Source organism: Mercurialis annua, linkage group LG6 (assembly GCF_937616625.2).
Source record: "Mercurialis annua linkage group LG6, ddMerAnnu1.2, whole genome shotgun sequence".
Lineage (NCBI taxonomy): Eukaryota > Viridiplantae > Streptophyta > Magnoliopsida > Malpighiales > Euphorbiaceae > Mercurialis > Mercurialis annua.
The window spans coordinates 45,182,136-45,206,847 of NC_065575.1; the positions used below are offsets into that span (position 1 = coordinate 45,182,136).

A 24,712-nucleotide genomic window follows, 5' to 3' on the forward strand; every position below is an offset into this window, starting at 1 on the left:
AAAATGTCAATTTAATTCTTAAGGGTGAAATTGAAAATGAAAGATGTGAATTTGGATAAAATTGATGATTTTACAACGTCATGGTGCAAACAAAAAGGGGCTAAAAGGTGGAGGCTTTTTCAGGAGATTAGCCTAATTTGAATTCACGGAAAGAACTTGTTATGCAGTAGCAAGTGACACGGTGAAATTGCAAATTAAAAGTCTAACTTAAGATAAATTATTCTATAATGAAGTAAGGAACTTTGATTAAAAAAAAAGTAAGGAACTAATTAAGACATGTAATTTATAATATTATTTAATCCAACTTAAAGTTATGCAGACGCGAAAAATGCAATTGTCTCACAATAATCGAAACTAATGTAGGTAAATAATATTATTTATTTTTTATTAATATAAATTTTATACTAATGAATTTAATTTATTTATGAATTGTATATCGTTTAACCCGGGGTAGAAAAAAATTTTGGATCTGCCACTGATGTGTATCACACAGTGTTCGACTTCGGTAACCTCAAACTGGGTGTTGCCCAGGCCGCTTAGATATAACTTCACGTTAGCTTACGATATTGTATTCAGATCCTTGTAAAGAAAAGTTGTAGACTAATGAACCGGATTATGGATTGTATAAAAGCTTCATCAACTTTTAGAAAAGTTGCTTTAATTAGATTGGTTTTGATTGAGTTGGGTATTTTTTATTTTATTTTTAAAAGTCAACCGACAACACAAGACACATGTCAGACATGCGTGCATGGGGACAGACGCGGCCTTTTTTGTCAGAACGAGTAATTGCGTGCCACGTCACTTTCTTTTGAAAAAAACGTCGATTTATTCACTCAGTGGGTTTGTGTCAACCACCACAAATATTAAGGGGTTTTATGATCGTTTTTAAACATTACGGAATTTTATAATCAGACCCCAAAATATCAGGAGCCATGGATGATTAGTAATCATATAGTTTAGGATTTTGTGGGGATAATTAAGAATGACGTCCACTTCATTCATGGGACTACATTGTTCTTATTGTTGTATATTCGGTAATTTTATTATGGCAAAACCCATACGGAGACCCCTCTACTTTACACTTTTTCTGCGACAGATTCCAAACCCAAAGTTGCTCACGCGGAAATTCCTGTATTTGGCATAATCGAATATTGAGACCCTTAATTGGATGGTAAAATATTGTGTGTGCCACACTCTCCGTTAATGAGAGTGGAGAGCAAAATAAGTCATATTAGAAAAGAAAAATTAATAAATTATGACATGTAATTGTTTTTTTTTTCTGGTTGTGCAACTTCTTCTTCCCTTCATTTTCTACTGTAATTCAATTAAATGAAAGCCACCATCGCCACCACCAACACCACCATTCTCCTCCTCTTTTCCCAGTTTACTACCGTTTCCTCCTCTACTGTCTACCACCACCTCATCTCCTCCACCAACCTTTATTTCCGCTAAACAACACTCCCCCGTTCGAGCCAACTTCCGTCTCTTTCACAACGATTACTGCTGCAAACTCAGCTACCTAAATAATCATTTTCAGCAACACCAAACATTCCTAAATATCTATTCTCACCATTTCCATTTCCCTCTCTTCTCTTCATTACCATCGTCTCTGCCATCTCCGGCCCGCCTCTTATTTCTCCTACTTCCTCCGCCACAATACCAGCTCCACCACCCAAAAACCCAACGTTCATATAGCATAGCAGGATTCACCGCAACAGAAGTTGGAGACGCTGGAGATCCCGTCGGTTGCGGCTGATCCTTTAATTGTTGCTCTCTATCCATTGTCAGCGATGTCAAGGTTTGAACCGCCAAATCTTGATCGGTTTCAAGCACCATCGTGGAATCGTTGGGCAATTTTATTTTGATTGTTTACTTGGTTTATATTTTTCTTTTACTGAGAAGTTGTTGTTCATAAGATTAAAATTGATCTCTCTTGTCGCAGAGTTTGTATTAAAGCTTTGTTCTTCGGCTGCTTGTATTAATGGCTTTGTTCTTGGGCTGTTTGTACCAATTTGATCGACCAAAAAGGAGAAGATGGAAAAATGGTTTGTTTGATCCTTCAACTTTTTTATTTTTAAAAGAAAATTGTGACGTGGCATATAATTATGATGTGTACTGTGATGTGGCATTATATTTTTTTAGTTAACAGTGTTTTTGTTAGTTAACGGAGAGTGTGGCACACGCAACATTTTTCATCCAAGTAAGGGCCTCAATATTCGATTATGCCAAGTACAGGGATCTCCGCGTGAGCAACTTTGAATTAGGAACCTGTCGCAGAAAAAATGTAAAGTATAGAGATCTTTGTATAGGTTTTGCCTTTTATTATTGACAGAATCTATGTTTAGGACAACACATTTAATGGTAAAAGAAAACAAAAAAGATACAAATCTGACCTCTGAATAGATGAGAAGAAAAGAAGATGATGGATCATGGAATAGATGAGAGAAAGAGAGTTTGGTGCAGTAGTATCATGTCGTCCGTCGTAAATTAATATTAATTTATTTGATTTAATAAAATTATATATATATATAATTTAATTTTTTATTAAACTACCGTCGCTTTATGTGTTTTACACGTGACTCGTAGTGTGACTCGTCAAATTATCATATAAAAATTAAAATAATAGTTGATTAGGAATAATTTATCTTATTAAATACTTAAGATGACAGTTTTAATTATTTAAAAAATTTAAATTGGTGCTCAAATTTTCTATTATAGATAATTTTAATAGAAGATATAAAATAAAAATAAAAATAGTAGTTCATTGAAATAGTTTATCTTATTTAAAATTCTATACAATAAAAAATAATTGAAATAATAATCATTATATAGTTAAAGTAATCTATTTTAATTAGTACTTAATACAATTATCTCAAAATAGTAGTTTATTTTGTTTAGTACTCTAACTTATTTTAACATAATAGTTTATTTTATGTAGTACTCTAATTTTAATGATTATCTTAATAGTATATTAATTAATACTCTAGACAATTATCTTAATATAGTAGTTTATTTTAGTTAGTACTCTAACTTATCTTAACATAGCAGTTTATTTTAGTTAGTACTCTACTTTTAATGATTATCTTAATAGTTTTTAATTGATAATTAAATTTTATAAGTAAAAAGGACATTAACGTACCCCCCTCCCCCCGCATCCGTGCTTTTACATATAGTATACTGCCGATTTTTTACCGAATCTATTCCTAAATTTAATTAAAATATTTTTTATTCTAAGAAGACGAACGGGACGCACCCGTTCGTCTTCTCCGATGAACAAATCCAAGATGAATTTTCTGGCCACCACCTCAAAAAAATAATTAAAAAATTCTAAATTATCGCCAATTTTTTTTCCCAAATTAATTCTAAAAACACTAAGTTTTTACCCGCCAACTCAAAGCGACTGCCAACATTTTTTTCTAGCGGTCTTCCCCGACCTGTTCTTCCATGGAAAAATAGACCATGTCTGTTCTTCCCATGGAAGAACAGGTCCGGGAAGACCGCTGGAAAATAAATCTGGCAGTTGGTTTGAATTGTGGGCGGATAATCGGAGTTTTGGAATAGATTTTTTTTTTTGGGGGGGGGGGGGTAGCGATAATTGAATTTTTTTTAAAAAAAAGATTTAGTAAATTTAATTAATATTTTTTATTTAATTATATAAATAAATAAAAATTATATAAAATATAATTAAAAGTAAAGCTATTAGTTGGAGTGAATTTTAATCGGAAAAATAAAATCAAATGTTGAGATAATTAAAATTTATTTTAATTAAATATAATTTTAATAAATTTTTCTAATTAATTTATTTTAAAAATTAAGTAATTTTTAAATTGATTTGATTTAGTTGAATTTAGATTTGTTTGATTTACTTTTTAGTTTGATTAGGTTTGAGTTAATGGTTTGAAATGTGTCATGTCAGCTAATTTTGCCGAGTTGGAAGTGACATATAGACAAAAAATTTGATTCGATTCAAGCTGAAAAAGAAACTGAATATATAAGATTCGGCTATAATTAAAAACTTTTAAAGATTTGACTATATAAGTTTGACATTTTTTCGATGATTAAACCTTCATAAAATGGAGTATTTTATAAATTCCTTAAAAAAAAATAGACAACCCCATATAAGACAAAAGATGCATATTTAAATCTGATTCAATAATAAATTATTAAACTTACTAAATAAAAATAACTAACTTACCAGAAAGAGGTATACAAGGACTTCAATGATCAACGAATTTTACCCATTCAAATCCACATATATCTACATCACAAGGTAAAGACATTGACATACTATTGTCTTTTATATCATAAACATACAAACATCTATCCTCCGCCATATTCACAAAATAGATTGAATTCTTCTTCACTCTTGTTGTTTCTCCTGTAATGCAACAGGTTCCCCTTTCAAAAGAGAGAAATATTGTCCAATTTCCAATACTATCCATTTTCATCCACCGATTCCTTGACACGTCAAATTTAGAAACAATAAATGTCGCCACGTCGTCATTATAAAACCCGTAGTAAATCTTAGAAACATACAAGAGCTCGTCATGAAATTCAATCAGATAATTTTGGTTTCTCATTCTTGAAAATAATGTACCACCAAAAATATCAAAGTGATCATGCTCCGTACTAATTGCAGTGAATTCAAGCTCTGGCCCTTTAAAATCTATAACCACCAGTTGATATGATACGGTTGCACAGTACAACTTCCCTTGAAACATTGTCGGAGAATACAACGGCTCAAAAAATTCTCGCTTGATAAATTTCTCATCACCTGGTTGACAAAACCATATCGCCTTCTCCGTATTGCTAATACACAACACATAACAATTAGAATTAAGCGGAGACGATGATAAAATATAAAAAATATCTTCTTCACCACATTCTAAAGACGGAAGCTCAATTTTCTTCGTTAATATAGGATTCAAAAGATAATAATCTTTTGACTCGCGGTCGTCTTTCAACATAAACCATCCTCTAAAACTAGTACATATCACTTTATCTTGCACGTCGGGGATGATATCTTTATAACATTTATTGTCGGATAAATTGAACAGAATATTCCCCTCTTTTATGTATGTTTCGTCCTTGCTGTAACGAATAGCAAGCCAGGGATGAGACGGAGAAACTAATTCACATGTTGTGTCCATAAATTCTGCATGTAAATTAAATATATGTCAAATACTATATTGCAAATTTGCAACTATTTATAACACAAATTGGTCGACAACTTAACAGTAGCAAGTCTTTATTTTATTTTATTTTCATATTCATATTAGGAATATGAGTTATATTGTATACAGGAAAAGATATGGTCCATTTTTTAAATTTTAGGAAGGAATTACATTATATTTAGACAAATATACCGTCGTTTTCTAGCCTACTCCAAATAGAAAAGAATTGGGGAAACTACTAGAATATCCAACACCCTATAGTAAATTTTTTTACAAAACAAAACTTAGTATTTCAAAAAGATTCAAAATCTTTACTTTCTGAAAAAGATGATATAAATAAATATGAGTTGAACTAACAAATAATCGATTTTCTTATTACAAATGTATTATTAATCTAATTTACAGTACTACATTATTAATTTAAACATCATAAAAGATAAATAATTTTTTATTTCATATCCTTAACATTAAAAGGGGAACAAAATTGTTTCCTTTTTAATATTAAGAATAGGTCGGGCAACAATTCCTAAATAGATTGTAATTTCCTAATATGTAAAAGAGAAAGAAAAAAAGTTGATGCAGGGAATCTATTCCATCTGTGGAAGGAGGGGGACACATGAAATTAAATTACTTATCACAATAATTTTAATAGTTTAATTTACTATTTCATAATAGAATTCAAATACTAACATTATAGTATACATTATTCATTATATAATTTATGTAATAAAATAGACAAAAAACCGAACAAAATTAAAAAAATTAATAAAAATATACACTGATTAGCTACAATATTACTAAGTTATTATCAAAAAAAAAATTACTAAGTTAATTACAATAATTATTTATTAGATAAAATTAAAACAATAAAATTTTAGCAAACTTTATTTAAAGTAAAGTAGTAGACAAAATTATTAAAAAAGTATACAAATTAATATTATTAATTTAATAAAACATTATCTAATAAATTAAAAAGTATTTAAAACAAATTAAGCTAATTGTACTTACATGTTGGAGAGCAGGCGGCAGCGGTGGCTCTAGGGAGTAGGCGGCAGCGGTGGCTCGATGCAGAGAAGTGGTGGCAAAGGAGAAGACGGAAGCGGTAAGTGGAGCGGTGAGGGGATGCGGAGCGGTGGTTGGGACGGCTGCAAAGGGAGGAATTAGTTTTCAGGTTCAAGGATATGTTTAGGTTAGGGAGGTGTTACGTTAGAGCTTTATATAATAGTATGTGTTTATAAATAATGAGTAATTTATGTATAATAGGAATAGGAGGTTAATTCTAATAAGGCTTAATTACTTAAAAAACCCTCACCTTTAATCTTTATTTCGTTTATACCCTGACCTAGGAAAATTGTTACATATACCCTTGACGTTGTCATTATGTTTCACCTCTACCCCAAATTTAAAAAAAAAGATGATTTATTAAAAACAACTAAATTTAAGGGTTATTTTATACCTTTTTTTATTAAAAAAATGTACAAACAAATACTTCATCTTTAAAAACGTTCAAATAAATCCTAAAACAAATTAATTTTTTTAATTTAAATAAAATAAATAAAATAAAATATTTTTATTAAGTCCTACTTATAACCGTACTCCTATTTAAAAAACCGCTAATATTATTTTTTTTATTTTTACGGAACTAAGCTCCTTCCTCCATGGACTCCTCCATCCATGGAGGAAGGAGCTGCTCCTTCCTCCTTGGATCTGCTCCTTCCTCACATGGAGGAAGGAGCAGCGTGCTCAGCGAGCTCCTTCCATGGAAGGAAGGAGCTCGCTGCTCCTCCTTCCATGGGAGGAGGAGCAGCTGCTCCTCTATGGGAGGAGGAGCTATTTTTTTTAATATTTAAAAAAAATAAATAAATAGATTTAAAATTAAAATACGGTATTAGGTTGAAATTAATTAGTCTGAATATTTTATTTGTTCTATGTAAATTTTTTTACGGTTTTTTATTTTTTAAATATTATTAATAATTAATATAAATTAAATTATTATTATTAGTTGAATTTTTTTAAAGAAGAAGGTATTTTTGTATAATTAATAATATTGACGTGTAATTAGAATATATGTAAAAATGAAGGATTATTTTAAACTCTTTTATAAATGAAAAGAGGTCAATTTAATACCTAAAGGGTAGAGGCGAAACATAATAACAACGTTAAGGGTATATGTGACAGTTTTCCTAGGTCAGGGTATAAACGAAATAAAGATTAAAGGTGAGGGTTTTTTAAATAATTAAGCCTTCTAATAAGAAAGCAAGGAACTATTTAGAAGTTCAATTCCTATACGGACTTTAAGAAATTTAATAAGATCTAACTTTAGATTCTATCGGGAAAAAACATCTAACTTTAGACTCCACTTATGCCCTACATTTTCCATCTTATTTACAGGTTCCACATAAAAAAAAAGTTATTTTTTTGTAGCAAATTATTTTAAAACCCGTCTCATTTACCATAATTCACATTTTGATCATTCTTATTTGAAAATCAAATGATTTGGTCTCTTATTTTTAATTATGTTAACAATTTAGTCTCTCTGTCTATTTTTAGTATTAGTCCATCCAGTCAAAGCACTTAGGGGTAAAATTAATTTCAAAAATAAGGAATGAAATTATAGACAAAAACAAAAGGGAGGGACCAATATTTTTTTTTATTTAGTCTTTTAACTCGATTAACAAACACTAAAAATAGACGAAGAAACTAAATCAGTAACGATAATAAAAACGAGGGATCAAATAGTTTGATTTTTAAACAAGAAAGATCAAATTATAAATTATGATATATATATATATATGAAGTTTTAGAGTAATTTACTCTTACTTTTTTTATGAAAATATTATCTTTCTTCATTTTAATACTAAATCGCTTCAAAATTCTCACACTTAAAAAGTTCATCATTGCTTGTTTAAGTTCAAAATGTGTGATTTGTTTTGTAATTGACCTATTTTTTTACTGGTTTATTTCAAACTTTCATTTTAACATTTAGTTTATTATTTGGTGTCATTCTAACAATTAACAAAAAGAAAAAGAAAAGATAAAATATTGGATTAAATTTTTTTTAAGTTTATTTCAACTTGAAGAGGTTAAATACACAATCTACATCATTCATTTGATAAGGAATGGTATAGGTCAATTTATTTTAAAATTTTACCTTTTTGATCTATACTATTTATTTGGTAATAAATAATGTAAATTTATTGAACTTGACCCCTCAAGTATTATGAGTATCACAACTCCTAAAATAACATTATCATTATTTCTTTATTTTAACAATGTTTTCAAAACCGACCCGGTCATTGTACTGGTAAGGATAGAGGATTAAGGGTTAAGGTTTCAATCAGGATAGAACCGAAGTTCGACCGGAAATTAAAATAATAATTATTTATATAATTATATGAGAAATATATATTTTAAATGATAAAATTATTAGAATTAGGATAGTATATTACATAAATTAAAATAAATTACTAAAATAATAGAAAAAGAAAAATATATGGATATGTTATCAAAAGAATTTAGTGTAAAATTTTATAAAACAATGTATATTTCTATTTAATTGTACATATAATTAAAACATATAAATTATACATCTTAGAAGTAGCGGTATTCGGTTACAAAATATTAGTATTATATATGTAATAAAACAAAAATCAGGTAATTATTATATACCGAACAAAGGATCACTTTACCCCTGAACTTGACACAAAGTATCAAAAACGTCCAAATTAGTAAAACGGGATCACTTTTATCCTGAACTTGTCAAATTTGGTACAACCCCCTCCCCCCCCCCCCTCCCCACTCTCACCTAAGAGAGTGAGGCACACTCTCCGGATTTAAAGGTGGTTTTTTTTCTAGGTGGTTTTTGATGGCAAAAGATTCATAATAATCCTATTTTTTTCACCATAGTATAAATTAGTCCATAATAATTTTAAAAAAACAATCTAATTATAAAACTTTATATATCAAATTTATATTAACTAAAAATATGAAGGACTTTTATGTATTTTTTACATAAAAAATTAATTTTTTTTAATTGATGAGCTGCTCATCATCGCCTCTCATAGAGACGAATCTCGCCGTCTTTGTGAGAGACGACGAGCGTCGTCTCTGTTGAAAGACGAACCCATCTGGTTCGTCTCTCAACAGAGATCGATGTCTCTGTTCAGAGACGAACCCAGATGGGTTTGTCTCTGACAGAGACGATCGGTTCGTCTCCGTTGGAGAAGAACCCATTTGAGTTCGGTCTCAACGGAATGAATCAATGGTTGTGGGTTTCGGGCGGCGGGTGGTTGGTTTTTGGCGGTGGTTGGTTGAGGTAGAGGAAGAGGACGGTGGAGGAAGAAAAGGATGGTGGTGGCAGTGGAACAAAACCGATAATTATCGGTTTAAAATTTAAATTCAATATTTAATTAAATTAGTTTAATTAGATTAAGTAAATTAAAGTTAATTAGAGTTAATTGTTTAACATTTAGAATCTCACTCTCCAATTAAGTGCACATCAGCATATGGGGGCTTTTGATCCGGTTTAGCCAAGTTCAGGGTAAAAGTGATCTGGTTTTGCTAATTTGGGCGTTTTTGATATTTTATGCCAAGTTGAGGGGGTAAAGTGATCCTTCGTTCATTATATACCTAATGAATCGAGTCTTAGACATATATAGGTTCAATTTCTAGCAACATTGATCCCTTTTTTTTCAATAAGGGTGGTTTATCCGATCCAACCATTGCCGGGTTTATCAGCTAAACTGGTTACTCGGCCAGTTTGATTGAAAAACAAAAAGTTTTTAATTAGCGGATTATTAGTGCAACACAAACCAATAACCCAACTGGTTTCCAGGTTTTTCAATCGAATCGGCTGGTCCAATTCGAGTTTGAAAACCATGTATGTTAATGTAAATTCATTTGTACTATTTTAAACGGGATTTATATATTGCAGCTTTCCTAAGTTATTAGCAAGCTTTATGGATTTTCAAATCACGCAATTGAAAAAATACTTTAGTCCTTCAATTTTTTTAATTTTATTTTGAGATAAGTTCTTCCAATTTAAATTGCTTAAGTTGAGTTTGTTAAAATGAAATGTTTTACATACTAGTATGTACTCGTTTAAGATGTTCACAATAAGCACCAGTGGTCTAGTGGTAGAATAGTACCCTGCCACGGTACAGACCCGGGTTCGATTCCCGGCTGGTGCATTTCTCAAATAGCTGTGAGGATAAAAGCGCTTTTGTGATAGTTGGGTCTGTCACACTTGTCTGATCTGATGATTGAAAATCAGCGCATCTGAGCTCCTGTTTTTTTTAGGAGTATCATTGTTGCTAATTTTTGTAGATTTAAATTTTCAAAAATGTTTTGATATTTTTACTTATGATTCAAACTTTTTAAATCGTTTTTTTACTAATTTTTTTATTTTAAGCTGATCTAATACTATTTGCATGTTTACCATTGCAAATTTTAAATATGAAGGTCGAATTTGAATATATTTTTTTTCTAATTCAAAATAAAGTGTTACAATTAAAATTGAAACTAAAAAAATGAGTTAAAATGGATGATTTAAAAGTTTTTGAAGCATAAACAAAAAAATTGAAAAAGGTAGGTTAGTTTCAATGGTTAAGCCATTCTTTTATGATCAACTACTCGCTTTTTTCTATTAACAGAAGATAAGCTTACACCCGAATTAACACTCTATAAAGCTTGTTTACACAATTTAGGTAATCATATTGTGATCTATAAGTTATCTAAAAGATCATTTACATTACTCTTGCTAATAGCTAGTCAAAAGCAAATACTAAATCTTTTCTCCAGCATATACAGTTTCCACTCCATAATGCAACTAGCGGAGAAGCTAATCCCGACAGCGTTGTAGACAAATTCATGCCTATATTTCTTCACCATTAGGGTTGCTTGCCTTTATAATGTTGAGTTTGCAAAGAGGGCATGTGGCGTTGATGTGAAGCCACTTATCTATGCATGTGATGTGGAAATGGTGGTGACAAGGAAGTTCACGCAGCTCAGTTCCGTCTTCATAAGCCGAGAGGCAGATGCAGCATTCCTGCAATTCATAGAAATGCATGTTTTAGAAAATAACAAATTTAAGATCTCTGTCTGTTATGCAGGACGTAAACTCAGGCTCCATGAATGTTCTTTAGTACTTGAATGAGTGTAAAGCCATTACGGTCCAATTGCAAAGTAAATCGTTCAAGAGACGTAGAATTGAGAAAACAGAGCTTATGCTTCCGAAATACTTACAGCATCCTCATGGGAAAGAAGACGCTCTGTGGGACTATCATTTACACATTCAGTCATAATCCCTCCAAGAGTTACTTGAATCTCACCATCAACTTTCTCAAAATCTCCTATTCTGCGGAACTTGTACGTGGGTAATTGCTCAATCTCTTCCTTAGTTGCTCCTTCCTGTTTTTCAATTAATAGTGCTTTGAAATCAGCCACAACACACCAAGAATATGAAATGAAAATATCGCCAGCAGTGTCATGAATGTAGGCTGGCATGTTCTTGGTGAACTAACAAATCTAAGAACCAGCAAAGCACTTCACCATGCATGGCTTGCAGGGAGACATGAAAATATAGCACAAGCAACAAAAGAGTCAAAGGGACCTAACTACTGAGCCTTCATATTACAGATCAAAATCTTGTTTAAAGATAGTATAACTATACGACCAACCATAAACCAGGCAAAAAGCACCCGTTGGTACTTGCGATATAAACATTACCTTAATGTGTTTCAGCGATAAGGCTTCGCGTAAATTTGGTCTTAGTAATCATTCAAGAAGAGAACTACAAGTAATCTTTCATTACAAATTTCAGCAGACCTAGACAGCTGAATGCCGAAATAATTAGTTATGGTGGTTGAATAAAATACACTAAGGAAAGACACATTTTTACTCAGACTTGGTATATTCACAAGTATTTTCACTGACCGGTATTTGCTCCAAGGAAAGCAACAATGTGCCAGAGTTTAAAAGCTCAGACAGAATATCTCTACCTTTAATCATTCAATATGTAGTGCTTAACTTCTCAAAACTAAACTATACTTAACTGAATTATTGCAATTAATGCATTTTGAAGTGCAAACTATTCTATACAAGGAGGGGGGAGGTTTCTAACCCTACAGGGCTGCATGGTCATAGATATTAAGCTGATTTATTTCTCTGTTTTAAGGGAGTAGTTGGATAATAGTTCAGTAATTGGGTCATTGCAGCAAAGCATGTAAGCTAAGCCTCAAGCTCAGTTCAGTATCCTTACAAAAGAGAGGACAAGATAATAAAAAATGAAGCAGCAAAAATTGGGTCTCATTCTTTTAGTTTGATATTTTAGAATATGACTAGACTGTCTGCAAGAACAAATTCCTGGACAGCTTTATCACAAACAGTTACCTACACCAGATATAGTCTCTATCTTAAATTTGCAACAATGATCCAGTCCTGAGAAGCTATATGACTTTTTGAGCCTAAATCAGGAATTTCACATACAAACATAAAACTTGGGCTCAAGTGCATTGCTCAATAGACATGTCCGATTTAATTAATCTGCATTTTGCAGAGAGATACCTACTTTTCTTTCAGTTTGCTGCCTAATTAGTAAACAGTGCCGCTTGATACTGGCGCATGGCTAAACAAAAGATATGCATGACAACATAAGTTTAGTTCTACTAGTGCCCATGCATGCATACATGTAGGAAAACAACAAACAAATCTGTTGCATTATAGAGCCAAAAAGGGATTTATCGTAATTACCCGATCTGTCATGGCGTATAAGATTCCAATAATACAAGGAAGACAGCAGCAAATTGCAAGACCAATTAGGCAAGCAACAGCAACACAGATAATCACAAAAATCACATCGAAAGCAAGAAACGTAATACAAAGCCTGCCAAAAAGCAGCCAGTAAACAAGTAAATACACAGATAACATAACTTGATATCATTATATGCAGAGAAAAATAAGCACAAAAGAACAAACCAGTAGAGCTGAGGTGAATCATGTGTAACATTTTGACCACCAGCAGTAACCCAGTAAAATCCAACCATCCACCAAACAAAAGAAAACATTGTATTTGCTGACTCCAATTGCTTTACACCACTTCAATTCAAACAGCATAAAAACATCAGCATTATCTGAACAACTAAAAACACTAATAATGTTTTAAAAAATACGGACACGGGGAAACGGAAAACTTAGACACAGACACGGCGAAATAGTGTTATTTTAATGTTTCCTATGTAAAAGTAAAGTTTCATGTCCGAAACGTCTGAAATGTTTCCAAACTGTACACGTTAATTGAACGAAGTGTCCGTGCTACCCAAAAAGCAAACTATTACCTAGTTTCATCATCATTGCCACGCTGTTCACCACCATAATCACCAGCTGAATCACCACCGTCACTCTCCGACAAGGAACTAGAATCCCCACTACCTTCCACTCTTGCATTATTACTACCACCATCCCCATGAATCCTTCTTTTATACTCATACAAAACACACCCAATATGAAAAACACATTGCAAACCGTACCCAATAATCCACAGCCTTAACGGAACTCGCGGCTCTTCTTCAACACTCAAACACAACACACCGGCAGCTATTCCGATGAAGGATAAATTCCATAGCACGTCAAGAACTATAATGGGCTTTGAATAGGCCCAATCGCTCTGACGCTCTTCGAGCTGCTCAGCGGCATTTTCACGAACACGCATTGAGGGTTCGCGTAACATCATCCGACGGCTGCTTGCTTGCCGGAGAATCCGAGCTGCTGCGTCGCGGAGGGGAGGCGGTTGACGCCGTAGGAGACGGCGGCTGCGAAGGAGATGGTCGGAGATTGCGTGGTTGAGCAGTGGTGACGTGTCCATTGATTCGGAATTTGGAGATAACATGTGTGTTTGAATTAGTTGAAGAATTCAAAATCGGAGAAACCTAATAATTTTTGAATTTGATGGAGCGGAGGAAATGGAGAGATAATTGATGGAAATTTGGATTGAAGTGTTTGAATCTCAATAATTATGGTACGAACAAATAATTAAGAGGGGTTAGTTTGGTTGGATTCCGACACTTTTTTCACAGATAGAAATATTATCGGAAAGGACAAACGTTATTTGGGTAACTGGGTCTATTTTTATGGTTTTGTGATGATGATGGACCAGCTAGTGAAAGAAATTTGCTGACATGTATTCTATAAATAATTATTACTAAATAAATTAATTAATAAAAAATATAGAAAATTATTTATATATTCTACTTTTAAAATTTAGTTTTACTTTTTTGAATTATATTTTCATAATTTCCTTCTATATCTAAATTAAAAATTTAATTTCAAAAATATCTATTGCGTAGATGTTTTAAAGTTTATGCTTAAATTTATAAATAAAGATAGTATATAAATTTTTCAATATTATCTCAAAACTCATCTTTTATTTTTTGGTTATCAACAGTCTGGTGATTTGAATATGACTAAAATAAAATTTAATATCTTAGAACTACCAAATATTAAACCACCTCCTTTTTTCCGTTTTGAGAATTTGTGTGTTAATTATAGTTAATTTCGAAAATGATCAGATTTTGCGCAAAATTAAATTTTGCCATGTTGCCAAAAAATCTTATTAAAATATTAAGTTAACTATAACTGACAAAGAAATTCTTAAATTGGGCTAAGTAAGGTTGATTTTGAAAGATTTGGTTAGAGTTAACATGAAACGTATATGTTTACTTCCTCCGTCACATAAAGATTGGTCATTTGAAAAAACATGGAAATTAAGAAAAAAAATAGTTAGACTAGTTAAAATTAGTTTATTTATGTATTTTTTTATTTTTAGCTTTTTATAGTTTTTTAAATAAATAAATAATATATTAATAATTAATTTTTGTATTGTTATATTTTGTACTGATATTAAAAATTGATATTTATTTCATATTGGAACATGGAGTAATTAATTAAGTTGAAGATAATAATGTATATTTATTAGGGGTAACTAAGATTTTTTGTTTTAAAATTGTTAACTAAAAATAGAAGGTGACCTGTAAATTAAAATGCTCAAAATAAAAAAGTGGCCTATCTTTGTGGAACGGAGGGAGTATTATTTTTAAGACATTTTAATTAAATTACACATTTTATGCACTTTGGAAAAAGTTGAAACGCTAATTTAAGAGAAATAAAAGTTTACACACTCAAATGAAATATTGTAAAAAGTTTAGACACCTTATTTATCTCAAAAAAAAAACCCGGGTTTGCTAAACACACACGTGTATATTCTTCATCCCTAACCGACACTGCAAATTTTAGTTGTTAGGTAAGTTCCCGCCATCGCCATGTCTGAAATGCATATCTTCCAATCTCATTCAAATATTTTTCAGGGGAACTATCTGAATTATTAAAGAACAACGGATAATAATAAATCATTCTTTTATATGTTGTGAGAGCTTTACATAGAGATTTTTGTTTGACAAAAAAAGAGGCGGGCATGCCCAAATTGCGAAGTTTAAACTTGCATAGGCTTCCATTTACGCAAATAAATCGAACGGGTTTTTCTGATTCTGCAATTGAATCAAACCAACTTTTAAATAATTTGTCGAAGACTGGTCGAATAGATGAAGCACGCTACATGTTCGACAAAATGCCTGAGAGGGATGAGTTTGCCTGGAACACAATTATTGCAGCTTATGCCAATTCAGGGAAATTAAACGAAGCTAAAAAACTTTTTAGTGAGTCCCCGTTCAAAAGTTCAATCACATGGTCTACTCTCATATCTGGGTACTGCAAAAATGACTGCGAAATTGAAGCTTTCGGCTTGTTTTTACAAATGCAGTTAGAGGGGAATATGCCGAATCAGTACACCTTAGGGAGCATACTTAAACTGTGCTCAAGAATGAGACTTCTTCGAAAAGGGGAACAGATTCATGGGTACGCCTTAAAAACTCGCCTTGATGGGAACGTTTTTGTTGGCACCAGTCTTGTTGATTTGTATGCTAAGTGTGAGTGCATTTCAGAAGCTGAATGTATTTTTCAAATGGTGGCTGATAACAAGAATCATGCAACATGGACCGCTATGCTTACGGGATATTCTCATAATGCAGAGGGGTTCAAAGCGATCAAGTTTTTCAAGGACATGAGAGCTGAAGGTGTCGAGTCTAATCAGTTTACTTTTCCGAGCATTTTGTCAGCTTGTGGAGCTGTTTCGGATCATAAATTTGGAGTTCAAGTGCATGGCTGCATAGTTAGAAGTGGTTTGGTAGCTAATATTTTTGTCCAAAGTGCGTTGGTTGATATGTATGGTAAATGTCGAGACTTGAGTAGCGCAAAAAGGGTGCTGGAGCATATGGAGGTTAATGATGTGGTTTCTTGGAATTCCTTGATAGTTGGGTGTGTCAGAGAGGGGTTTCAAGAGGAAGCTTTGTATCTGTTTCGTGAAATGCGTACACGAAATATGGAAATTGACGACTACACATACCCGTCCGTATTAAATTCTTTAGCGTCAATGAAGGATACACAATATGCAAAGTCCGTTCAGTGTCTGATAATGAAAACTGGATTTGGGGCTTACAAGCTTGTAAACAATGCCCTTGTTGACATGTATGCTAAACAGGGAAATTTAGATTATGCATATACAATATTTAACCAGATGACAGACAAGGATGTTATCTCATGGACCTCCCTAGTAACAGGTTACTCATATAATGGTGCTCATGAAAATGCTATAAAGTTGTTCTGTGACATGAGAATTTCAGGTGTGTGCCCTGACCCATTTGCCCTTGCTAGTGTTCTTAGTGCCTGTGCAGAACTGACAATTATGGAATTTGGGCAGCAGGTTCATGCAACTGTTCTTAAATCCGGTATCTGTTCATCCTTATCGGTACATAACTCTCTTGTGACAATGTATGCAAAATGTGGAGCCATAGAAGATGCCAATTGTGTTTTTGACTTCATGCGAATACGGGATGTCATAAGCTGGACTGCTCTAATAGTTGGATATGCACAGAATGGTAGAGGAAAGAATTCACTACATTTTTATAATCAAATGATTGCAACCGGAACACAGCCAGATTTTGTAACATTTATTGGTTTATTATTTGCTTGCAGCCATACTGGTCTTGTTGAGGACGGGCGCTGCTATTTTGAATCAATGGATCAGCAATATGGTATCAAGCCAGGTCCTCAACACTACGCATGTATGATTGATCTATATGGACGCTCAGGAAAACTTTCCGAGGCCAAGGAACTACTTAATCAAATGGTTGTGGAACCAGATGCAACTGTATGGAAGGCTCTGCTCGCTGCTTGCAGAGCACATGGAGAATTGGATTTCGGAGAGATTGCAGCGAAAAACCTCATTGAATTGGAACCGACAAACTCCATGCCTTACGTAATGTTATCGAACATGTACTCTGCTGCTAGCAGATGGGAAGATGCTGCTAGAGTGAGGCGATTAATGAAATCGAGAGGAATTAGTAAGGAACCAGGTTGCAGTTGGATTGAGTTGAACAGTAAAGTTCACACCTTTATGTCTGAAGATAGAAGTCATCCAATGATGAATGAAATTTACTTAAAGATTGATGAGATAATTATGTTGATTAAGGAAGCTGGTTATATGCCAGACATGAATTTTGCACTTCATGACATGGATGAAGAAGGTAAAGAGCGTGGTTTAGCTTTTCACAGTGAGAAGTTAGCTGTTGCTTTCGGACTTCTCACCGTGCCACCTGGAGCACCGATTCGCATTTTCAAGAATCTTAAGGTTTGTGGTGATTGCCATACTGCCATGAAATATATATCGAAGATATACCTACGGCATATTATTTTAAGGGACTCGAATTGTTTCCACCATTTCAGAGAAGGAAAATGTTCTTGTGGAGATTACTGGTAGATGGAAGGATTGAATATTGAACTGAAATTCATATTTTCCCTAAATTTATCCTAATTTTTGACCTCGGATCAAAAAGATATACCTTGGCTGTATTTATCTCTTTCACAAGTTTAGCAATGAGTAAAATCCTATTATTCTGATAGAAGAGAACCTGTGATTAGCTTTTAGAAAGTACGGATGTACATAACAGGTACCCGGAACTAAATCCGCAAATTTTTCATTTTAGCTAAGCATATTTCTGCCATCAATTGGAAGATATATTGTCACTTTCTTACAAAATACTTATTTAAGGAGGCTCAAATCAAATCATAAGAGGAAACTGCTAGAAGGCATAGAACAATGTGATTTCAGTTACGTTATAACACAAAAAAAGGGAACTGGTAAGATGTACGGAGACATCTTGTTTAACCTGAATTATTAGTTTAGCTCATTGTGACAAATGCCCGTAACTATATGTAAGAAACGTGATCAACATAATTGTAACTCATTTTACACTCTTTGGAGACCTATAACATACAATATCTTAAATAAATCAAATCGCATAAGTTGGAACTTCATTGCGATTCACCCATCAACTGAATACTTCCGTTGCATCTTTATCAGAAGATCTTTGGATAGTGATCCATCAGCCATTAACATGTCAAAACTCTCCTATCATCTATCTCAGCAACCCGAGCGGAGGTCAAAAAACGTCAATCCTTGAGAAATGGAGCAGACAGAGAAACTTCCTTGGGTGCATAAACATACAAAACCCTAAGTTACAATGTCTGTATATAGACCATATCAGATTCACAAATCTTCTTTTCTTGCATGCTCTGGAATGAGACGTTGACGTAGTTCAACCGATGCACCAGCCAGCTCTGCAGGACGATTTGGATTAGAAAAGCAAAGAAAACATAAATGATGTATAAAAATGGCCGACTCGCTTACCTTGAGCTGTAAAATTGAACAAGGGAGGGAGTGCCCGTCCATTGGGCAAGCAAGCATTGGCATCTCTCAAATCATCGAAGAAAGGGTGAGCACATGCCTCCAACTGAGAGCCATAGAAAGGAAATTAAGTTTCTGACTGAAGCAAATTTTAAACATAAATAAAACTTAAAATAGACATCCACAAGATTAATAATGTTCTTACAGCTGTAAAACGTAGATTTGGTGAGTATTGCAGCAGCCTTGAAACAAGATCCACTGCTTCTGGCGGCATTCGCTTGTGAAATATCTGCATTTTGAAATACTAATAAGTTTTGTCCATTATCATCTAAAAAGGTGGCAACATTTATAATTTATGAGATCAGAAGCAAGATCCTTAATTTTTTTTAAACAGACCTTATGCCATGGGTGAGCTTTAATCTGAGGGAACTTAAATTCCGTGTAATTTGGATTCATGCACTTAATTTCTTCTCTTGTCGGTGTTCCCAAAACCTGGTTTCAGAATAGGTAGTAAAGCAAACTAAGAAACTTGCTAAAAGCTTTATATAACTAAAACATAAAAAGCTACAATATGACACACCTTAATAATTTCCACCAGCTGATCAACACCACTTTCCCCAGGAAATAGAGGCTAAAAAACAAAAAAAAACAATCGGCATCACAAGTTGTAATAAATGAACATCATAAGGGTTTTAAACAGTCGATATAAAAGCCATAAATACTACAACTGTTAAGAAATCAGTACGTCTACTTTATGCACATCATAACTAGGAGAAAATTTGTATAACTGTTCTATTGGGAAAATGGAAAACTTTTGGCATAAATTCACCACGAGCTTTCAATCAAACTTCATAAATAGCAACTAAACAAAGTGAAAAAAGAAAAACAAAAAACACCCACCTGACCAAGGAGAAGTTCAGCAAGGACACAACCAGCAGACCACATATCAATTGCATTTGTGTAGGAAGCAGCCCCAAATATGAGCTCTGGTGCCCTATAATAACGTGAGCATATATATGATATGTTGGGCTCACCTGGCACCTAAAGACAATGGATAGTTGTTAGTACTTCACTACACAGCAAATTAGCAATGGTTCTCAACTCGTACTCAGGAAAATTAAAATGAAAAAAAATCAAACATACGAGCATCTTAGCACTTCCAAAATCACATATCTTCAGCTGATGTGTATGAGGATTGACCTGCAGAATGCATTAGTACTTTAAGTCGATGTTTGTTTTGACAATATATATAAGCATCTACATAATGTTTACGTAAAACGTAATGGCACAAAAATGAGGCGGCGACAGGTTGCTTTAAATACCATCCCTTTTAAGGTTCACTTATTAATACTTATTCTCTTTCAAGTTAGGTAAATGAAAATGTTAAAATTCTAATATTACATGATAAGTGGTAATCTTCATCATAATGACGTAGATATAGCTACAATTGAAGTGATCGGTTATACTTTTCAATGTCTGGCAATACATAAACTATGGAAATTTCACGATCAATTTCTCAGGGGAATACATAAGGATGCATGAAGGACAACATGAAAGATCATACTAGAAAATCTTACCAGTAAATTCTGTGGCTTAATATCACGGTGACACACACCAACCACATGATGCAAGTAATTTAGACCACGGCAAATCTACATGAACAAAGAGCAAAACACTTAATTCTCGCAAAACGCAAATAAATACATTAAAAATGATGGACTCTACAGCACATGAATGTAGATCTGACAATCAACAGAAAACTAGATAAAGCCGGGAAGTATTTCAAAATTTACCTGATATGCATATAGCTGGACATATATAATAGGCATATGTTGGTGGTTCATCTTGCTATAGTGCCTCGAGACTCGGTGAACAGTCTCAGCTATATACTCAAGAACCAGGTTGAGATACAATTCATCTTTGTCAGTAGTGGAAAAAAAACAATGCTTCAGTTCAACAACATTTGGATGGCTGAGTAAGCGCATGATCTGAAGTTCTCTATTTTTGTATCTCCTATCCTGCAGAACTTTCTTTATTGCAACTGCTTCTGCAGTTTCCAAGCATTTGGCCTAAAGCATATATATGACAAGCAAAACAAAGGAGAAAAGGCATCATTATAAATATTGACATAACCAGAAAAATAAATGCAAGTAGCCTCCGTTCATTACTTCCACATACCTGATATACAACACCAAATGAACCTGTGCCAACAACACGCTCTGCCATAAATGAGATTGTCTGGGACAATAAAAGATGCACATGTAACTATGTAAGAAGTGTGATTCTAATAAATCCACACAGTTCATAAACCACAACACAGGCCTAAGGGTCTAAAGTAAAAAATTGATAATAAAGAAAAACATAACATAAAAGAGCAAACTACTTGCTCATATCCATCGCCACCAAGTAAGGTCAAGAACAAAAACATACCCATTAATGAAATATTAATATATAAGAACAAGCAGAAAAAGACGCCATTAAATTTAAACGCACTAAAGATAGCAAAATAAATTAGAGAAATTAGCCAACCTGTTTCGGTTGTCCATTCCGGCCGCCAACTGTAGTAGAAATTATATGACCAGATTCTGTTCCATTACCACTCACAACAGTAGGCTCCATGTCCTGAAGAGCACATTTAGACATTTAATCACTAGATAGTAAGTAAAACTGCTTCTTTAGTTCATACATTCAAGTTTCCTTAACAGTATAACACCAAATAATCCATGCATGAGTTTGTCCAATCAGGCTGATGTGAGGGGTTTAAGCATAAAGATTAATAAAAAGAATTACCTTTTCATCATGGTTGGTGGTTTTGTCATCCTTGATCCGCATCTCGTGCATTTCTTTGGGTAGCTGTTCATATCCTGATTTTTCTGTTTTCACCGTAGATGATGGGTTGGATGTGCTCGCATCACTTTCCAATGATGTAGAAGCCGTGTATTGCTCCATATCTGTGACATTTCTCTCATCTGAATTCAATTCACCATCAGCCTTCTGCTCTATTTCTTGATCAACTTTTACTCTCTTTGTAAAGGAATCTCCGCCCTAAAAGGAAAATTTAAATAATAATCAGACTTCTCAACATGCAGATCATCACATGTTCTTATACCACAAAAGCCATACATCTAAAAGAGTTACATAAATCAGAATGAGAGATGCATAGAACACCACATTAATATGAAGAAATATCTAGCTCATAGCAGTATTTGTTGGCTCAGGCCTTTATGAAATTTTTGGCTATTTAAGCATGCATCTGAAGTTATTACTTAGAATATTACCTCAGTGCTAAACCAATAATTATAGAGCAACAACTGGCTTACACGCTGATTAAATAAACCCATGAAAACAAAAATATGAGCTTCCCTGAGAACACTCGTTCCAGTAAGTAAGCATCTAGGAGCTGCTGATACTTTATAAAATTAAGGGTTCTACATTATTATGCTGTTGCAGTAAATTCTGCTCTTTACGTACAAACTAATCATAAGATGTAATAGCTAACATCGCACAATGACAGGACAGCTTACATAAAAGACTTATTGAACACTTTCCTCAAACATGAAGCTAGCATGACACAAACACACACACAATCTCTCTTTCACCATGCTTTATTTGAAAAGGAAAAAAAGATAATGAAGAAACATAAAAACCAATCTCAAGAAAGAACCATTTATTGCGACCCATCAACCACAGCAGTAACAAAACTACCCACTTTCCAGATTAGCCAACCACTAATTTACAGTTTCCGCATCAATTATCAAAATACAATACTGATTAAAAAGAAATTCTGCACCACTTTTAGAAAATTACAAGCAAAACAAAGCCAATATAACTGACCTAGCACAAGATTAAGCATGCCACGGTCCCCAGACCAATTTTCAGCAACAATAAAATAATCTTTTCACCTCTGAAAACAGCCTTTAAAATTCAAATGATTCTAGTAATAATATGAAAAATGGCATGAATTTTATATTAAATTCGGCGCCTCCGATAAACGACGGAAATGAAGCAAAAAACATCATAGGAGATCAACTCAAGTAAAAATAACACAATCAAATCGCTAAATAAAAACAAAATGATAATCAATTAAGAATCTAAGCGTAATATAAGCCGAAACGAAAATAAATAAATGTGCAAACACAATGCAGCTTCCGATCTCGAATCTGACCTCAAACAACAAATAAAACGAAATAAAAACATTAAAAACTAACAGTAAAAATAACGAAACGAACAACAAACTTACAGGATCAGACGATGTAGAAGTCCGACCAGAGGCAATGCTCTTTAACCTACGCATCATATTCATGGCTAATCAATCTATTTCCACCACCAAACCAAACCCTAATTTTCTCTTTCAATCACCAAATCACACACATTCAGCTTTATTTCAATTAAAAAAATGCAGCAAACAAATTAAACCTTCTCTCTACTCCGCTTTTCAACAGAGTAAGAGAGAAGGATTTATTAAAAATTAATTTACAGATTCGAAAAAAATCAAGAACCTAAACTTGAATTTTTTATGTTCTTTTAAAAAAAATCTCCGTAATTAAAATTTCTAATGTCTCCTGGTTTTGATTTTTCCGTGGTCAAAGCTCGACCAAAAAAGGCCAATCATTCTAAGCTGCGATTTTATTTTGAACTTTAGTCAAACGAGGATTGGTAGCCGTTGATTGATGGGTATTAGGATCTGACGGTTGTGAGAAAATGTTTTAATAATGCGGTGTGACGAATGTGCCCCTGAATGCTGTGAGTAATTGCGAGGGGTTTTGAAGACAAAGATAGATACTAGCGGAATATTCGGAGGATGGGTTTGACTGGTTTTTGACGGTTCTTTTGAACCTTTGGCGGTTCGAAGAATAGTTATTTATTTGCTGAGAAAAATAAAATAAAATAAAATTTATGATAATCTAAAGAAGACAAGTCACTAAAAATTAAATTTATTTTCAAAAGTCATGACAAATAAAATATTATGCAAGTTGAATTTATCAAGGGACAGACTACTAACAACATAGAGTAATAAAATTATCATTGATTGGAAAATATTGTAAATAATTATTTTTATCATTATCATTATTTCAAAGGAGAACGCATGAGAAAAGAAATGAATTGTTAGTTTTTTGTATAATGTTTTTCAGCATTTATACTATTTAAATTATATTTTATAGGTTATTTTTAAAAAATTGTTTTGTAATTAATTAACCGTTTTATGTATTATATATGTGGTTTAGCACCACCGTCAATTAAATATATTTTTATTAATAACATTTCATTTAATCTGATCATTTCTAAGAACTCTAAGAATGTCCCGGTTTGGATAAAGCTGCATTTTTTTTCATGTTATTAATTAATTTTGTGCTAATTTGTGGTTGAAAATTTGGGGGTAAACCAGAGAGGGGTTTTTGACAAAAAAGTGCCCCTCCCAAATTAATATTTCTGGTTTTGTGCCCCAGACCACAAAAATTACATTTTTGTGCCTGGGGCCCACGCTGCCCGCAAACAGCCATTGCGGGCAGAAATCTGGCCCGCAATGGCTGTTTGCGGGCCACTTAATCCAGCTGATTAACAGCTGGATTAAGTGCTTAAGCAGCCCGCAATGGCTAATTGCGGGCTGCTTAAGCAGCCAATGATTGGGGAGATTCTCTCCCCAATCATTGGCAGCAGAATTTAAAAAAAAAACAAATTATTTTATTTTTAATTTTTAAAAAAAAATTCACAACTAAAAATTGAAATATTATAAATAAAAATTATC

General features: G+C 33.1%; 4 protein-coding genes and 2 non-coding genes across 6 annotated transcripts; 3 read left to right on the forward strand and 3 right to left on the reverse strand.

The window, feature by feature from the left end:
- Positions 1 to 4,155: 4,155 nt before the first annotated feature.
- LOC126653454 (uncharacterized) lies at positions 4,156 to 6,421 on the reverse strand. The gene is made up of 2 exons (XM_050347350.2): positions 6,183 to 6,421; positions 4,156 to 5,155 (listed from the first exon to the last, which is right to left on the reverse strand). The coding sequence occupies exon 2, from the start codon at positions 5,148 to 5,150 to the stop codon at positions 4,218 to 4,220; it is 933 nt and encodes a 310-aa protein (XP_050203307.1). The 5' UTR covers positions 5,151 to 5,155; positions 6,183 to 6,421; the 3' UTR covers positions 4,156 to 4,217.
- Positions 6,422 to 10,292: 3,871 nt separating this feature from the next.
- On the forward strand, positions 10,293 to 10,363 carry TRNAG-GCC (transfer RNA glycine (anticodon GCC)). The gene has a single exon. It is a non-coding gene; the product is annotated as a tRNA-Gly (tRNA).
- A 9-nt stretch (positions 10,364 to 10,372) lies between these two features.
- Positions 10,373 to 10,459, forward strand: LOC126654218 (small nucleolar RNA snoR114). Its single transcript, XR_007632474.1, has one exon. It is a non-coding gene; the product is annotated as a small nucleolar RNA snoR114 (small nucleolar RNA).
- Positions 10,460 to 10,834: 375 nt separating this feature from the next.
- Positions 10,835 to 14,282, reverse strand: LOC126653434 (E3 ubiquitin-protein ligase At1g63170). Its single transcript, XM_050347329.2, has 5 exons — positions 13,508 to 14,282; positions 13,149 to 13,268; positions 12,924 to 13,056; positions 11,418 to 11,582; positions 10,835 to 11,220 (listed from the first exon to the last, which is right to left on the reverse strand). The coding sequence occupies exons 1-5, from the start codon at positions 14,056 to 14,058 to the stop codon at positions 11,047 to 11,049; spliced, it is 1,143 nt and encodes a 380-aa protein (XP_050203286.1). The 5' UTR covers positions 14,059 to 14,282; the 3' UTR covers positions 10,835 to 11,046.
- A 1,131-nt stretch (positions 14,283 to 15,413) lies between these two features.
- Positions 15,414 to 18,297, forward strand: LOC126686853 (pentatricopeptide repeat-containing protein At4g21065). Its single transcript, XM_050381120.2, has one exon. The coding sequence runs from the start codon at positions 15,640 to 15,642 to the stop codon at positions 18,037 to 18,039; it is 2,400 nt and encodes a 799-aa protein (XP_050237077.1). The 5' UTR covers positions 15,414 to 15,639; the 3' UTR covers positions 18,040 to 18,297.
- A 116-nt stretch (positions 18,298 to 18,413) lies between these two features.
- On the reverse strand, positions 18,414 to 23,541 carry LOC126686854 (shaggy-related protein kinase epsilon-like). The gene is made up of 13 exons (XM_050381121.2): positions 23,207 to 23,541; positions 21,757 to 22,011; positions 21,496 to 21,588; positions 21,145 to 21,204; positions 20,760 to 21,035; positions 20,544 to 20,618; positions 20,110 to 20,166; positions 19,867 to 20,007; positions 19,547 to 19,597; positions 19,363 to 19,458; positions 19,172 to 19,255; positions 18,970 to 19,072; positions 18,414 to 18,899 (listed from the first exon to the last, which is right to left on the reverse strand). Exons 1-13 carry the CDS (start codon positions 23,267 to 23,269, stop codon positions 18,829 to 18,831), a joined length of 1,425 nt encoding a protein of 474 aa, XP_050237078.1. The 5' UTR covers positions 23,270 to 23,541; the 3' UTR covers positions 18,414 to 18,828.
- Between the last annotated feature and the right edge of the window lie 1,171 nt (positions 23,542 to 24,712).

Bases quoted from the DNA above. Each gene is read 5' to 3' on its own strand.
- LOC126653454 (XM_050347350.2), bottom strand. From the start codon at position 5,150: ATGGACACAACATGTGAATTAGTTTCTCCGTCTCATCCCTGGCTTGCT.
- LOC126653434 (XM_050347329.2), bottom strand. From the start codon at position 14,058: ATGTTATCTCCAAATTCCGAATCAATGGACACGTCACCACTGCTCAAC. The intron at 13,057-13,148 runs GTTTGTTCTTTT...GCTTTTTGGCAG, and splicing joins GATTCACCTCAGCTCTACTG to GCTTTGTATTACGTTTCTTG. The intron at 11,221-11,417 runs GTAAGTATTTCG...TATGAATTGCAG, and splicing joins TTCTTTCCCATGAGGATGCT to GAATGCTGCATCTGCCTCTC.
- LOC126686853 (XM_050381120.2), top strand. From the start codon at position 15,640: ATGCCCAAATTGCGAAGTTTAAACTTGCATAGGCTTCCATTTACGCAA.
- LOC126686854 (XM_050381121.2), bottom strand. From the start codon at position 23,269: ATGAATATGATGCGTAGGTTAAAGAGCATTGCCTCTGGTCGGACTTCT. The intron at 20,619-20,759 runs GTAAATTTTGAA...TTGTTCATGTAG, and splicing joins TCCAGCTATATGCATATCAG to ATTTGCCGTGGTCTAAATTA. The intron at 18,900-18,969 runs GTAAGCGAGTCG...ATCGTCCTGCAG, and splicing joins GTTCAATTTTACAGCTCAAG to AGCTGGCTGGTGCATCGGTT.